The sequence below is a fragment of the Colius striatus genome, chromosome 10 (assembly GCF_028858725.1).
Source record: "Colius striatus isolate bColStr4 chromosome 10, bColStr4.1.hap1, whole genome shotgun sequence".
In the NCBI taxonomy this organism is placed as follows: Eukaryota; Metazoa; Chordata; class Aves; order Coliiformes; family Coliidae; genus Colius; species Colius striatus.
This window is the reverse complement of record NC_084768.1, coordinates 5,828,424-5,846,395: the sequence shown is the minus strand read 5'-3', so window position 1 is coordinate 5,846,395 and position 17,972 is coordinate 5,828,424. Positions and strand designations below refer to the sequence as shown.

General features: G+C 36.5%; 1 protein-coding gene across 1 annotated transcript in view; it reads right to left on the bottom strand.

Moving 5' to 3' along the window:
• Positions 1–17,972, bottom strand: part of PKN2 (protein kinase N2) — a 54,672-nt gene that overhangs the window by 30,511 nt on the left and 6,189 nt on the right. Inside the window, exon 2 of the mRNA XM_062003411.1 lies at positions 9–309. Within this exon, the coding sequence (XP_061859395.1) occupies positions 9–309 (301 nt within the window). The remainder of the gene's footprint in view (positions 1–8; positions 310–17,972) is intronic.

Below are 17,972 nucleotides of genomic sequence, written 5' to 3'. Positions count from 1 at the left end.
TTTGGTACCTGCAACATCTTCTGGATCCGTTACAACAATGTGTGCATTTAACTCCTGTAACTTATGATGCAAATCTTCTAACTTCTTATTGGATTTTTTCAAAATGTTGTCCACATAGGCCAAGTTCTTTTTATCTGTTGTGACCTTCCTCAGGTTCTCTGCTCCCTCCTTGATTTTAAGTTCCTTCCTTATTTCCCGCTTGATTTGGTCCTTTATTTCATCCAGCTTCTGCTGTACCATTGTATCCGAGAAGTCCAACTTTTGGCCAGTGCTCACGTTCTCAGAGGCTAGAAGACTTTTGGCATCTCCCTAGAAACAAAAATAGTAATGTAACTAACAGGAAATACAGTTTCTTGACAACACATGCTGCACACTTAAAATGACTAGGCTTTTGGCCTCTGTATATTAAATATTCACTTTGTAAGACCATTTACTAACCACGGGTCTACACTCATGTTGGCCTGAAGCAACAACCTCACAAGACATTACATGTTAACTAGAGCTCTATTTTACAACAGAATTATTTAAAATTTTGTGACATCTTTACTATGCCTATTTTTAACACCAAGAAATTTTAATACTTCTGGATTTGTCACAGCTGCTTGCCTGGCAGTTATATGCCTCAGAGCTAATGACTCATTTTTACAGTTTTCTAGATTTAATTGTGTGTTTTAATAGACCAAATGAATATATGAAATAAGACTAACTTCTAACAACTGTTATCTATGATGAGTTTTTATACATTCATTAGAACAGGTTCCTTTTAAGGATTGTAAAAAAAAAGTTTAAAACCCCTTTGTGATGTTTGCAAATGCTTAAAGAAATGCTGACATCTTTCTAAAGGTTTGTCAAGATGTTACTGAAAAATAACCTTGCTAGACTTTTTTTAAAAAATCCCTCCAGTAAAGCCTTTCACTTAAAAAAAAAAAATCACAATAATTTAAGAAGTCTTACTATCTTGTGCAGGCAAGCTAGCTTGAAATGAAGAAGTTGCAGTTATGAAGTTGGTGTAGCAAGGGAACAGGGGATGAAGAGTCTTCAGACCACCAGTACGTACAAGGTCACGCTTGTGCCTAGTGTACGTTTACATAGTAGGAGTACAAAGGGCTGGTGCATCAATAAAGTACAAATACAATTAAACACATATGTAATAAGAATTCCTGTGTGTCTTATACATGGACTCATAAGAAGTCTGTGCTACAGCCGAGTGAATGAAGATCAAAGGGCTTTCCTGAAGCTGGAATCTGACCCCATTGTAATTCCAGATATATTCATGTGGCCTGATTTGTAAATACACCAAATTCCAGTAAATTTTCTTAAAACCAATAAAGACATTGGTCAGACTAATGAAATAGTTTGGTGGACAGTAAGGTATTTGAAGGAATGATTAAATTTTGAAAGTTTTATATGTAAAATTAGTGGCCATCACCATTTGCTCTTGGAAACACCAACAGTACAGCAGAGGAAACAGTAAAAGAAAACATCGAGGAAGGAGTTCAAGCAGCAAAGCATCAGGCTAACAAACTGCAAGAATGTTTCAGAACACATGATTTCTAGATACAGTCCACAGTGCCTTATTTTCAAAGAAAATGGGGAATTGAGGATCACGAAGGTTGTGCCTGAGCCATAGAGTTCAACAGATATGGCTTGTCAAACTATTTCAACCTGCACACAATCCAGCAGCACTGCCTTCCACATGCAAGATCAAATCTACTACTGAACTACAATTTTACTACATCATCTTTAAACCCCTCTTATTAAATCACTTCTACCCGTAGTTGTTATCTCTAGGACAAAAAAAATCAGCAACTCAAAGATTCCTAAGCATTAAAAGTGGTTAGAATCATCATCTTGCCTCAGAAATTGTCTGTTTCTGAAAAACAGAACAAGTAAGCAATTCAGAAATGACCATGTGAGTTAAGAAATGGAAGCGGAAGAAGTCACTTAAGTTTATACTTAGAATGCATTAGTGATTCTCACAGCAAATTTCTGTTAATGCAGATTAAAATAAATAATTTATTAAGAATTGCAGAGGCTATTAATAGTTTTGCTGGGAAATACAGGACATTGTTTCCATATATAGGCATATAAAAAAGATTGAACTTTCTTTTCGGAATAATCAATAGTGATGAGCAGCCAGTATAAAGGTTCATATCCATAACACCACTCACATCTGTGATTTTCCTAATTGTCTAACACATAAAAATTTACAATGTAAAAAAAAAGCTGCAAGATTAGCATACTACTACTTAGCCTTTAAAAACAAGAGATCAAAACTGTGTTTGTAAATAAAAAAGTGTGCATTTTAAAATCACAATCTTTTTGCACTTGTTCTGTAAGCTTCCTAGACATAATCTCATCATCTACCTCCTTCAAAGCATGGTATTACTTGTCAAAGATCACAACAGAAAGACAAGTGGTAAATGTAAAAAAACAAACCCCAAATGCAAACAACAAACATCCCCCAAACCAAAAGAAAACCTTTATTCCTTATTCCAGTAACACCTAAGTATGCCAAAATTATGCCACTTGTCAAACAGAACAATGTAATTAAAATATAAATAATTTAGACATTTTCTTGACTAGGGTTTCCCAAAGAGACTTCAGCTAATTGTTTGTCTATGAAACAATAACGTATCTTGTTACTGGTGAGGTTTTCACGCCTCTACAAGCATTACATCCCACCTGTTAAAGGGATGTTATGTTCTTCCATAACTAGCTTTTTGGAACCTTTGCTCCAGATATAGAGCTTCTAAAAAGGCTTCAATGAAATTAAGTCTCCATGATCATTACTAATTTGCATTCCACATTTTCAGCGATTAAAGTTCTCCTCAGGTTGAACAGTCGCAGCAGCAGCTTTGTCCCTGGACTTCAGGGTTTCAGGATATAGAGATGTTCTCTTAAATCTGCTTCTGAGCCACCTAAGAATCCAATGGGTTTGGATGCTAACTGGAAGTTGGTCGCTCTGCTTATGTGTTTAAGTATGCATCTTTAACTATCCCCAAAAGCTAAGGATGATACTCTGTCTTTTGCAATTCAGAGTTAATTATACTTTTGAACTAAAAGTATCCTGTCACCCAGTTACCTAGACCTGTCACAAAGGTCACTGAAATAAACAGTCTTCCAAGGAGGCCACTGTGCACTCAGTAACCCTGAAGGTCACTGTAAGTACAGAGCAAAAACGTGTTCTGCAAGCACAGTTGTTCTGCTCCCGTGCTGACGTGTTTTGCTGCTGGGATGCAAAGAAGGCTTGAGATGGATCCTCATGCTGGAAAGATGAGCAGCCTCAAGAAAGCTCCATTTTAAAGCAGAGATAATGCCAAGACAGAGGCAATCAGATGGGACGCCTAATAGTGGAGGGAGGGAAGTGAGGTGGGGTTTTTTTCCATTATGAAAAGCACCTCTCAAGATGCTCTAACTCTGCTTTTAAACTAAGAAGGGACTTAAAACACAGGCTATTCCAGCTTTATTTGACAACAACCTATTTCAAGTCTTTTGTTAGAGTTGCATATTCTTTCAAAAAGATATTTTCCCCACTTGGATAAAGTCCCTCCCAGGTTGAGCCTCACATCCATTCAGAGGTACCTGTTTTGTCCCCTCAACCTGAAAATTAAGTACATTAAAAGAAACAATGGTTGGAGGTGGGGGCCAGGTCCTTTCCTTTGCAGGGTGCAAAGACAGAAGAATCGTTCAAGTCCTCTAAGCCAAGGAAACATCAATGGACTTTGCACAGCCACTTCCTCTACTCTCCTTCCCAAAATCATTTAACATAAAATATCTTAAGAGTGGAAATGCTCTGAAGCAGATAATGACTAAACCACTCCTGCTGGCAAAACAGAGACCAGGCCTCGCTTCACTAAAACCTGAGACAAAAGAATAGGCAGCCAGTTACTCCGAGTTTCTTTTTCATTCTGGTAGCGTTTTGACTGCTGGTTAAGAGAGGAGCCAATCGTTGTTGGGTGGTCCTGGGAGCAGACCACTCGGCATAGCATCCTTCTGCCACAGCGGCTGCCTGTGACCTACTTATTCGTCCCAGCAGTAGCAAAGGGCAGCAGACACCCAGCGATGCTCCCAACAACCTGCTGCTGGGCTGTGTGGAACACAATTAGAGGAAGCAGCGCATACTTGTTTGCAATGGGAAAATGCATGTTTAAAAATACACGTTTATGAGCCAGACTGGAGATTTCTGAAACATTTCAGCATGTAATGAAACTGAAGCTGCGTTTACTACAATAAACTTTGAAGAACCACAAATTAGATAACACTGTTAAAAAAAAAAAGAGAAAAAAGAACCCACATATATCTCTTTCCTACTGCAACAGCCTCATGACTCAACCTCACTTTGATTGCTAGCTCAAAGACTATCTATTTACACAGATGAATTCAAGATGCCAGTCTTCAATTTCTGTACTCCTGGGAAATGTTTTAAGTATAATTGCTGAAAATAATGGCTAGTGGTCTGAGTATGCCTTTTAATAATACACAGAGTCTGTTCTGGCTGATGTGGTGCAAGAGGGTACTAATGTTTTTCAGGAAAACCCATGGGGCTCCCATACTTTTTCCTCAGGTCAATTCTGAGCCAAATAATTGGTGAAGCAGGTGCCTTGCCATACTGCATTTAGAACCAAACTCCCATTTAAGAAGAAAACATCTAAATTGCTTAACAACAGAAAAGATACTGCTGAATAAAAGAGAGTAGTGTGAAGTTGAACATATCAGAGAATCTGCTTAACCTGCGTAAACTAAATGAGTTCCAAATCAAAATTAGATGCTCAAATTGCAGCCTCTTAGAAGAAAAATATAATGCTAAATCCTGGGCATGAGTAACTCCCAAAGACTTGCACCTAAGAGCACAGTAGAGCTGCATTATGTTACTCCATGTACTCACCACAGAGAATATAGAATAGGGCAAGAATTTAGATCGCTGATTTCTGGTAGGAATTGTTATAGAAAGGTAAGTTGAGCTTTACACTACAGCATGCTTAGCAGACGATGAATTCTCACGCACAAACACCATATCAAAACTCACAGCAAAATTATGTATATTTCTTCCTAAAGCTATTAACATTCATTTTTATGTGCTCTTGAATTTTAGCATCTATTTCAATGGACAGTAGTAGACACAATAAGTAAATCTATTTGACAAGTATAGTAAAAAAAATGCTTGGCTGTTTAAGATAAGCATACTAATTTCAATATAAAAATAGGATATCAGGTATACTTAAAAAGTTAATATACTCCAGAAATACAAAACATTTTTCATTTCATTTTTAAGAGCTGCAAGTATATATTTGTATTTGTCAAGTCTCTCAGTATAATCTTCTGAATAATCTTTTAAGAAAAAAAATGTTGTTTTTTCTGAGCTGATTGCCAAGGTCCCTGAAGCTCTCTATAGTAATTCCTGAAACTACACCAGTCTTTGATTTTAAGAACAATGTTAATCAACTGCAAACTTCCCTTCTCCCCTAAAGTCATTCATAAAACCAGATGTGTCGGCTTGTCTGGATTACTGGAACTACATGGACTATTTCCTTCTGCCCAGAAGCAAATGTGATTGTGGTCAAGATCTCAGCACCCACAAAACGTCAAGAACAAAAAAAAACTTTGGAGGCTTAATAGATTTTGGCATTAGTTTGCTGTGCTAACATGTTGCAAATCAGGATTTAAATTTAATCTAAGTCACAGCTCCCTGCTTTGCAAAAGGCTGTTTAAGGCACAAATATCCATAGTGCACTGCATTATACGTGGATGAATTCAAGTAGGACACTGGTGAAATGAGGCTCGGTTCCTGTGTGCAAACAGTGAGTGCCTGGCTGCATCTCAAAGAGATGAAACAGATGAAAAAAAAAAGTGTTCCTTAGAATAAGCATGATTAACCTGCAATCCTCAACCAGCTGGTCTCCTCTGCCCCTCTCTCCCAGTTTCAGCTGTTGCCCCAGTGAACACTGCAGAAGGAATGTTTGCTTTTAATCATGCAATAGCTGCTGGGCTGCACCACTTGGTCCTACAACACCTGTATGAAAAACTGTGTGGCCTGCCTCAGCCACAACATTGCACCTCCTAAACAGGTAACAAAATCCCCTGGGGATTCCTTGCTAACATCTAGGTTGCCAGCCACAAACAATCCCTGATTAGGCCAGCATCTACTAATGCAAAGAGCATGGTCCCCAAAAGGTGCTCCAACAGCAGCACAGGCTTGCTTGAAGAACTGAAAGTTGTGTTTGTGTAGTGTTGTGCCAACATATAGAAAGGGGCACAGGAGAAAGATTTCCTTGGCATGGAAGGGAAGGAAAATATTTTAAGAAATGCTGCCTTCATCTGCTTCTCATTGTAACAGCTCCTGATGGTTTTATGCTAGGAGAAGGATCTGCAAGGAAGCTTACAAAGAAACATGACATTAAAAGAAAATCCCCACTATCACCTTTCTCATGATTGTGAGGACTTGTCAGAGGCTATGGCACAGCACAGGCAATGAACACCTGAATCTGAGATCACCAGATGGCTACAGTATCCAGGAAGTGTGACTAGATATTCTGGCAACAGGCATGATACTGACACTTCAGCATTTTCCGAACTTTTATCTCTTACTTCAAGTCCCTACTCCCAGCCAAAAAATTCCAATGGAGCCCAGCACAGTGGAAACAAACCTTACCCTCTCCAGTTTCAGCTGTGCAAAAGAAACAGTACAAATCCCTGTTACAATGAATGGTGCCTGCTGTCACAACTTCTGTTTACATGTGTCCAGGGACAAGAACAGTGTATGAAAACATGCCTGCAACAATGTCACTCCTCCATTCTCTGTAAGACCTTGCTGCTTTAGTTTTAATTTAGTTTCTTAAGTGCATGTGAAGTACTAAGGATTATCAGTTGTGCTACATTAACTGAATTAGTACAACAAGATAAAGCAGCAGAATACATACTCGTAAGAAAACTGCATTTTACCTAATTAATAGGATTTCAAGCAGACCACACACAGTAGAAGCAGCTCTATTAAATGTCACAATATAAACAAGCTCTTTCAAGATGCAGCGGAAAAGATTTTATGAACTGTTAATACCACACTGCATGCTGGAAGGATCTCCAATAATGACGTATCATAAAACTGTGCCAAGAAGACTGAAGTAATACCCCCTAAAATGCAACCTCACCTAGATGCATGCAGTAGAAGCACTGAAACATTAATGTCTCATCTCGTTCCTGTAATGGTATCATAGTATGTATTCATAAGGTGATAAATACACACACTGCAGTTTAAGAGATGAGGAAAACTTTGTGACCTGATCTAGGTTGACCTGCTTTTGCAGGGGGGTTGGACTAGATGATCTCTAAAGGTCCCTTCCAACTCTATTCTATGATTGTATGAAAACCATGTGGATTAAATGACAATTCAATAAACAAAAGACAACCAAGTTCAAAGCAGCACAATGTATTTTAAGAAAATATTTCCCTTAGTCACAGATTCCAAACTGGAGCAGTACATTTAATGTACTCGACCGTGCAGTGAAAGTAGGCGTGGATGTATGTCATATCTCCTACTGCCAACACAGGAATTCCACATACAAACTTGTTTTGGTTTTCCAAATTTGATCTGGAAAATTTAGCCTTCTCTTCAGACACACTGGGGAAAAATTCTTAAGATCCCATCACACAAATAAAAATGTGAAGACTGGTAAATAGTGGAGAAATTACTATCTGTGTGTGACTCTGAGGCTGCTTTGAAAGAAAAATCCTAAAAGTTCAAAATCGATAGCAAAAATAAGCATTGAAAGCTATTAATGTTTTGGTGGGTTTTGGGTTGTTTTATTTGTTTATTATTTTAAGCACTTTCAAATAAACATGGAGTTATTGTTTTCTTCATAGGAACATCCATAATTTTCTGAACCATGTAGACATATAAACAACTTCCTTCTAATGGCCTAGAATTATTTCTTGGATATATACGGCATGTACTTTAGAAAGAAAGTGTGTATTTCCATTTTCTTGCCAAAACCTACATATAGGTATGCATGGTATCCATTTCCTTTAGAAGTAAAGACATTTATTTTGAATTACTGCTAGCCAGTAAACCACGTTTTTTTCTGAGAGAAATTCTTATCACTAGACTTGTCTTGGTTTAATTTGATTGATTCCTCTGTAGTTACATTTAGCTCAAGTTTGGTGCGAGCAATAGTTTTGCTGCTCTGAAATGCTTTAATTCCAACACAACTTACTAAATAAACAAAACTACTTAAGATAAAGCTAAGGTCACGCAAATGCTGTGTGGAGAATTTTCCTCTAAGTACAAGTAATACAGAAACTAGTGATCTGTCCACAAGAGAGAAATATTCTCCCCCTTCCTCAAACAAAACATGACTTGTAAGCTATCTGTTAAAGCATGTGTTAATGCAAACATCCAAAATAAAGCATTTCTGCTGCTACAGAAAGTCAGTATAATTTTATACTGCCCCAATACAAATACTTACTGTTTTTATAATATAAAATATTAAACCTCCTTTTCTAACACTCATAACAGAATAATATCACACATACAGCTCAGGATGCTAGAAAAAAATACTACTACCATATTATCCAAGCTACAGGGTATGACACTCAATTTGACAATCTCTTCTACCAAAGGTAAAAAGGTCAGTCAACAGACATGAGTCACAATCACGCCTTACGACTTTGATAACTCCTCCTCAAACACAATGCACACTGTACAAAGGTGACACCTTGTTGAGTATGTATCCAAAAAATACACTTAACTTTAATGTAAAGCTGACATTGCAACTATGCATTTTTAATGGCAGTAATATTAACAGCAATATAAACATGTGTGGTTAAAACTTCTTCACCGGCAGAAATTTAATAAATTAGAAATAATAATAACTTAGAAATAAAACCACAAGGAACCCAAACCCCAGTTATTAACAGTTAATGCCAAACAGGTCTACTCCCATTTGTAAGCTGGTTTTCTTCTATGATGATAAAGAATGAAATAGATAATAGCTATCTTATCTAATTAAAAGGTATTATTATCTATCACAGATAATGCAACAGATTGACAATTCTGCTCATCCATAAATTACAGTACCAGCTATTGTCACATCTGTAAGTGGTAAAACATAACAAGTGGTACACATTCTAACTGAACTACAAGAGAAGAATGCTAAAACACCTTACTACAAAACCAAGTCATCACAATTTGAGACTTCTCTGTTCTTTCAGTGTAGGTTAAAAATCTCAAATAATTGAAATGATGTAAAAGATACTTTCAGCTAGTAAACATGAATGTCTTGATCACACATACATGTGCTGGAACACTGTTAAAGAATAATACACTAACCTGAAAAGCACAAAAGTGAGAGAATGTACAAGAAACTCAGTTTCTGGGAGGGATAAATATGATTTGAAAAATTCATTTCAGGCAGCTCCAGCTTTCAGCACAGACAACCATCAGTCCATTTAACATTACTATATTTTACAAGAGCTATTTTTAGGCATTGCAAAACTAATGTAAGAGCTGAGAGTCTACATTCCACTCTAATTAAGCCATCATCTTTAGCAGCCAACTATTTTGTACATTATAAATGCAACAACACATATCAGAGATAATACTAACATCTGTTTTATGAGGCAAAAGGCCAAGTGGCTAAATACTAGATCTTGGTGGAGGAAGCAGATTTTTTTGCTTTCTAGGACTCTGTAACAGTACTTTCACCCCAGCTTATGGGTTCCTCAGGTTGGTAGCTGAACCCATTATTACAGGAAAGGATATGTTTGCTATGTTTATACCAAGGAACTATGTCTTTATAGTCTAGAATTGCGAACTCTTTCAAAGCAGTTTTGTCTATTATATCTGAAGTTACTTACATTCACATCCTTATACTCCAACTAGCTCGAAATGCTGCTCCTGTTGTCAGCTTCAGCAGCAAAAGAAGGATGGAAAAGTATCTTTAAATCCTGTCCTTATCTTTACAGTTGTGTCAGTTAAAAAAAACCAACAACAACAAAATAACAAAAAACCAACACACTTTTCACTACTGGGGATAAGTATTGCCACACCCAAAATTCCACTTGCAGAGAAGCAGATATCTCATTCCAAGCCTCTCCACTAAAAGTTTATGGATGAATACAGAGTTATTTATAGAAGTATTACTTCACATCTCCATTTGTCTGAGACTTTTACAGAGCATCACTGATGTATGCTGTGATGCATTTGATTAGTGTTTTTGCAATCCTTCTTTCTCTGACCCATAAAATATGGTAGAAAATTTCTCTCTGGCTCCTAACGTCCATTTTCTTATTAAGATTTCCCTAGGTATTAGACAAGTTACAAAGAAACAGAAACAAGCAAAAAAATATTTCCTAACTTAACTGCTTTGTATGCAATAGCAATGAAAAAGAGGCAGGTGAACTCACTTACTGATTATGTGGACTACAGAAAATTCCTAATACATTTACATTTAAAAAATACAAATCTGATTAAAGCTTTGGTTTTAAAAACTTTCCACATTTTCTTAGTTTTTAGAAGCCCTGATCCCCCATTGACCTGCAGTATAGTAATCCAAATCTACCTTCTTATGACCCAATATAAACCTCTGATATTTATATGAAGCTGCCAGCAAGAATAAAAATCTAGGATTTTAGCTGAAGGATTTCCTAATGCTCACTTAACAAGTTTTACTCTTTATGTTCAGTCTCAGTACTATTTTTTAAGTAAGCTGCTGGCTATTTCTCATATATATATGTGTAGGAATCTCTTCCATCTAGCTTTTGTTATCAGTGCAGTTTCAACACTAGCTAAATTGAAATAGGAAACATCAGTTATCCAAATAACCAATGAGACTTGTAACAAAACAGAAATAAAGCAGCATAAAACAACAGCTTTCCAATACATAGTGTACAGATGTGTCTATAAACATAAGTCTTAAAGGATAAGCTATAAACCCAAGTTTACATAATAATGGCAGAGTTCTCACCTTACAACTGCATTAAAGTAGGGGAATGATATTTGGCTTTTTATACTGCTGAGTACTCAGAAAGCCCACAACAAGGCATATTTGTTAGTGATTTCAATGATCTTTCTTTTTCAGCATGGATAAGATTACACACATATTCTATGCATTTTCCAGTATCAATCATACAAATGGAATCTTAAACACGGTACTTCTACTTATCCTAAATTGATCCATTTTTTGATATTATAAGCCTCATCCTATTTTTAGGGAATATATACACAGTTTTAACACACCCTTAAGATTTTAAAAAATATTCTAGGAATATTTGTTGTAAATATTCCAATATAAGCAATTTTGATATGACTTTCAAGACATTTGTCTTCGAGGCTAAAAAATTCCCACTTAATTTCAGTTTAGAAGTACTTTAGTTAGTAATCAAAACAGCAGCATGAAAAATATGTTAAATGGAAGTAGAATATTCTGCCTTATTAATAACCAACAGCTGCAGAAAACATTCTAGATGTGACATTCAGCAAAACCTTCATGAAGAACGCCTTTAAGCTAAAGAAAGAAATTACTGCAGTCAAAAACTATTTATGGTTGAAGTTTAACCTGTTGCACTCCCAGGAGTATCTAAATATGTATTCCTCTATAATGAGCTAGCTAATCTAAAGCATGTCATCTGCAGGAGACAAAAATTTACAAACTAACTTTTGTCTGAAAATTCGTTGATGGGTGAGGGGAGTGTGTGTTTTTTGAGGGTCTCAAGCATTCTATTAAAGATGGCAAGAAATAGGAGAAAAAGAAGCAGCAGACTCTGTAATAAAAAAAGTAACTATACAAAAATAAAGTACAGTCTCAATCTGTCCACACCATCTTCCAAAATAAGATACTATATATAGTTCAGGCAAGCATCCTCTTAACTGTACACTTCTCTGACCTTTCTGAGTATTGCTGGCTTCTTTTTCACACTCTTCCCACTGTTTGACCTATCCAGGACACACTGAATCAGCATTATTATACACATTCTGGGGTACAGCCTGTGCTTTTGCCTAGACACAGGTTCTCCCCAGTTCCTGAAGATATCAGATCACAGGCAGCTCTTCCTTTCTTTGCTGTCCTTGAGGGAGGAAGTGACATCCCTGACTGTTCCCTGTATATGCCACCAAAATGCTCATTGCTGTTGTAACTCAAGACTTGCAGGGATTCCTAGATTTACTTGACCATGGTACTAAGCTTCAAGTATATTCATTGCTATATGATAAAGACACTCCTTAATACTTCAGGACAGTAGACAGCTTATTTTATAACAGTGGGGAAAATTCATAAAAGTAATTAGAAACATCTGACATTTCCAATATATATGGTTAGTAAAGCGCAAGACAAAAATTAGTGAAAGAAATCTGCACAAAATAGTACATGCTAGATAGAAATCAACAAGAATTCAATTATGTATGTGAATAAATTCAGAATACAGATGCCTGTAGTTAAGTTTTAAAAAAATCTCTTTGTTTGAAGTACTGTATAAACCTTAAATTGGAACTAAATTAATTCAAATAAATAGAATAAATGGGAAGACAGACAAATGCGAAGGAAAGGAAATCTTACTTTTGAGTCCATAAAACAATATTGTCTATTACAGAAAGCAAAGAGTTACAAAAATTAGAGACCACTTGCATCTCCCTTGCCTGCCTTTCATACCCCAGGTCATCTGGTTCAAGAATCAAATTGGAGTTAAAGAAACCAATACCCACGTGTATGGCAGCTGCTGCCTTGACTGTGTCACTGAGTCCTATCAAAAAGAAACACTTCAGAAAAGAGCCCTTTAATATTAGTGCTGACTGCTAACCTGAAAAACTGAAGATGATCTAAATACACACTATAGCAGACTGATTTTTTTTCCTCCTGCACTTCAGAAACTATGGATTGAAATGTTAGAATTAGTTTAAAGCTTGAGAATACATTCATTCACTCTCTTAATCCTAACACAGGTAAACATCAATTTCTGAATAATTTAAATTAACAATAATAAATTTTCTGCATTTTACAGTATGTTACAACAAAGGGCAGAACGCAAGATAAGTTTGCCCCCCAAAACAAAAATTAGCTGCTGATGAGTATCATGTACTTTGCCACAGATGATAATTGCATTTGAAAAGCACACATACCAAACGGAAAGGAAAAAAGTCAGATTTACATATTACTTTGTGAAGTGCCTTATGTGACGAGGAATGATGTTTGAACAAACTGGATAAAGATGAATAGTTAGAACTGATTATGTTTTCCTCTCAATGGATGGAATTCTTAGATTGACTCAGGCTAACTGGCATGAATAAAGAAGTAAAGAACAACAATTAAAAAACCCTCTGAAAGAAATTATTTTGTTCTAAAGCTAAAGTACTATTGGTTTTGAATTCCAAAATGATATGTTTCTATCTATTCAGGAAAGGAGAGATCAAAGACACAAATTCTAGATCTTTCTGAGAATCTCTAATAATACAGACATTATCATTTGCAAATGATAACTTTTAACATCCAGTCGTTCTTGGCCTAAAAAAACAGCTGCATATGAGCTTATAAATAAGCAACAAACAAACTCAAATATTGAAGAAAACATGCTTCCATTAAAGGAGATTGCAGAGTCCTAAATGGGCAGCAGTTCAAGAATGCTACACTAGTTGTCAGGCATGTACGATTTACAGTACTTTTACTTTCCTACTGCTGCCGCTAAGTTTAGAACATCCTACAAAAAGGCCTTGCTGATTTTAAAATGCTCTCTAGATACGTAGTATGCTTATTTTGGTACTTTCCAATACAAGTCTTTGAAACCCTTCCCTCACTCTGGGTTACGGAAAACTATCTTTTACACTCTTCTGCTAGAATCTCATTTACCGTGTTCTGTCTCCCCACCACCTTCTCATGCCCATGTAGTTCTGCACTTGCTGCAGACAGGTTGTCAGCAGCATTCATGCTTACAACTTCAGAGGTTAATAATGTGCTTTTGTCTTCTGTTTTTAAGAAAAGTTGACATTTCCTTATCATCATTTGTCTTATAATTTTAGCCTATATGAGAATTAGGAGACAAATAATCTTGTCATGCCATATGCAGAGCTGTCTATAAAGGAAACATCCTCTTACAACACATTACACTTAATTCTTTTGCAAAGCCTTCCCATATACATAAACACACAAAGGAGAAAAGCAGTGAATGGTTTTACATATTATGCTTGTAAAAAGCAAAAGGATACATTGCCAATTTGCATTCCTCCTAAATTCTCAACAATAGTTTTGGAGACTTTTGGACTTAGGTTACTTAAAAATCCAAGACATAATATAATATGGATAACAATGATGAAGAGCAATTTCAATCCCTTATCTATTAACTTCAGTGATGTTAGCAGTGCAAGTCCTAAAATCCATCATAAGAGGAGTTATGTTCCCCCTGCAGAAGAGAAACAAGAATGGTAGGCAGAAGAATGAAACTAAGCAATTTTTTTCCCATTTGTCTAATGGGTGACATGAAGTTTCTCGCCTACCTTACACAAACAGGCCAGTTGTTTGTAGTAGAGAGTTTTGGAACACACCAAATCATCAAAACCACTCTCCTTGTAAATTCTAAAGATAATCCTTCACCACAGCAGCACAAATTTACAAAGAAAAGTATGCCAAGTTAAGAAGATAATACACCCAGAGTTTGTTGGATGTGTACAAGGAGAAGATTTAATAATTCTGAAAAGGAATTCAACAAAATTTGAACTCTGAAAACACTAATCACTTTAACTCAAACTTGTTATTTCTGTACCACATTTTCAGGCCCTCCTCTCTCCACCTAATCTGGCTAGACCTCTGAAGTACATCATCAGTCCTCTACACAGTAGTTGGAAGTCCTCTAAGTGGTGCTTTAATTGATACTCCCGTGACCATTAAGGGGCATTCTGGTATTACAAACCTTCAACTCACCATTGTTTGGGTTTTTTCCCTACTACATATTCAAATAGCTCACAGTTATTGAACTACTCTATAAGATTTCTATAACTGACACAAGTACTCATATCAAACTGTAATATCTCACACTCTGCGGTATATTTATGAGCAGTAATTTTATAGCGTAATTTGCACAGTAAATTGGCTTCACTCCAAAACTGGATCCTATCTGTTTCAACTGTATACTTGCTTTTTCTTTTATCCAACTTAGAGAAGTAACATTTTTCAAAATTACTCCTTGCCTCAAGCATGTAAAAGGTTTTAACAGTGACTTCAGAAAGCTAACAAAGACAGTTGTGGCCATATCCCCATATTTGCCTGGAGTACTGCTACAAAACCGTAACACTGTTCTCAACCTTTGACATCAAACTAAATGAAACTACTTCTTCCACCCATGCATGATGTCCAAGCCAGTTCCATGTTCAATGCTTTCTCAGACAAACAGAATTTTACCATCACATGGTGCATTGAGAGATCTGCCACTTGAAGGATGTGAAGCCAGAAAAACATTGCCACAGATAGTGCATGGATTGCTCGTCACCTGTATATTCATCTGCAGAAGAACTGGACTCTCTTCACAGTCCCTTGCTCAAAGCCACATATATGAGAGCAAGTCTCAGCCTGTAATCTGACATTTTACTGCAGAAATCAGCATTAAAGGCAAAAAAAATGCACTGTAAAGAACCAGCAGTGCTATTCTTCCCTAAAGTTTGTTCCTGCCCTAGACCATTCACCGATATTTGCCAGAACAAATCTTTACATAGCCACATAGTGGACTCAATTATGAACCCAATCTGGTTGAATACTAAGTTGGAGAGGGTAAAACCCACCAAAACAAGACTAACAATAAAATCTGATCACCATATAGATGTCTGTGCAAATGTAAAGCAACACAACAAACCACACGTTTGTTTTCAGTAGCAGCACCATCTGACAAAGTTGGATACCTTTCAAGAACAGCCTCAAATCTGTATGGCCAAAGCCCAGTTCCAGCACATGGTATGGTCAATGAACCAAGTAGAATTTTTCTGTCCTTAATTTACATCACAGACCTACCTTGTGTCTTTGTGATCCGCAACTAAAAAATCTAAACTGAATATACTTCTGACTAAAGTTCCTAAGTTTATGAGCAAATTGTAGCACCAGTAACATACTAAACCATATCATTATTTCCTGTTTAAGTATAGCCAGTTTGTGCTTGGGCCTTAAAAGCCCCTCCTTTTCTTTTTCTGCTTCTTTTAATGATTAACTTTCAATTTCTCCTCAAAAGCTGTGTGAAGTTAATATATGAAAAAGATATTTACATATGGATAGATTGAAAAATAACTTCAGAACAGCTATTCACCACAATTATTTTCAAGTACTATTTCTAAACTGGTTAAATAACAACTACACCTAATATTAGCTCTCATTCCTTTTAATGCTCTATCTCTATCCTCTAACAAATGAGAGTACATAGAAAGTTGTCACCTATGTATTTATGACGTTCATGCACACATTTTTAAATTTCATAAAGAAATAGTACATGGTAGTAATGCTTTGAGTATTAACTTTCATGAGATAACAAAAGGGTATATTAGCACTTACATTTCCAGAGTTGAACAATGTTCTCTGTGTTTAAGGCCCAGCTCTAACTCAGAAAATGACTACTAGCAGTAATCCAAATGAAAAATTCTCTTTTCTGGCCTGATCTGTTTCTAACACACTATCAGACAGAGCCTCACATTATTCCTGTGATTTATCTCAGAACTGTGACAAAAACTATTAGCACCTTGGTATTGCAGACTTAATTATGCCTTCTCCTAGCTATAGATCTGCTGCTTATTGTATTTTGTGACACTCTAATAACAATTGTGGAAAGTTAGCGGAAAGCCCTGAGCTTCTCAATTGAAATAGAATTGGTTGCACTTCTTTCCTTTTGAGGTTAACATGTTCTTGTGTTTAAAGGAAACTTAAACTCTAGAAGCCTTGCTACCATGTTGCAGGATAGCAAATGTTTGAAAAAACAGTTTGCTTCAGCACCAGAGTACTATTAAAGACATAAAACAGATATTACAGGCTTTTGATTCAAGCTCTATGATGTGTACTTATTTGAAGTAATTAAAACCCAGTATATCTCCAATAAAGAAAATAAGGCTTAAAGAAATCTAGAGGAACTGGAGGCAGAGTTAACTAATTTAGCCATGTCCACATTAAGGTGTTTACCAACATAGCTCAGTTTTCCTGATTTGCATAATGGACCAAAGTAAACCCTCCCTGGGTCCTGCCACATATCAACCCTTCTTTATGGCACAAAAAAAAATAAAAGAATGGGAAAATCCAGCATAGAGTAACCTTTCACAGCCCAGCCCTTCCCAGTCAATCATTTCTCATTTGGTACCCGATAGCTATATATGTAATTTATAATAAAATAACCTTTTATTAGACCTCTAGAATAGATACAGTTGTCTTAGCAAAATACACTTATGCTAATAGGCCTGTTTTTTTTCCCCTGGTTGTCTAGGAGAAGTAACAAACTATATGGGTAAGAGCACAGTTTTACCATCATGGTACATCTAATCATGAAGCGCTCTGCACACCACTGTAATAGCAAAGCGAAACTACAGCCAAAGGAGGCATAATGTTGATACTGAGTATAGGAAACTGCTTCTGTACTTAACAAAGAACAACAGAAGGTGTGGCCTACTCTTAAAAATCAGATCAGATCAGAACTGTGGGTAGCCACAGTTGGTGGTCTCATAACTGAGCCATAGTAACTGATCACATGAACTCTCTCAACTCACCTTATTTGTCAAGTCAAATGCATGAGCCTGAATAGATTCATTTCAGCCTCTTCTACTGCTTACAGTACAACAGCAGCAGAATTCCCAGCAGAGCTGGTCCATTTAGCTGAACATAAGCCTGCAATTGCACACTACTACCATCTTGTTCATATTACAGTACCTTCTCACCACAGAACTCAGCCCTACCTCCTCATCAGCAGTTGCCAGAAGTTGCACTGGCATTTGATGGATAACACAAAACCGTTAGTTTGACACAAAGCCACGG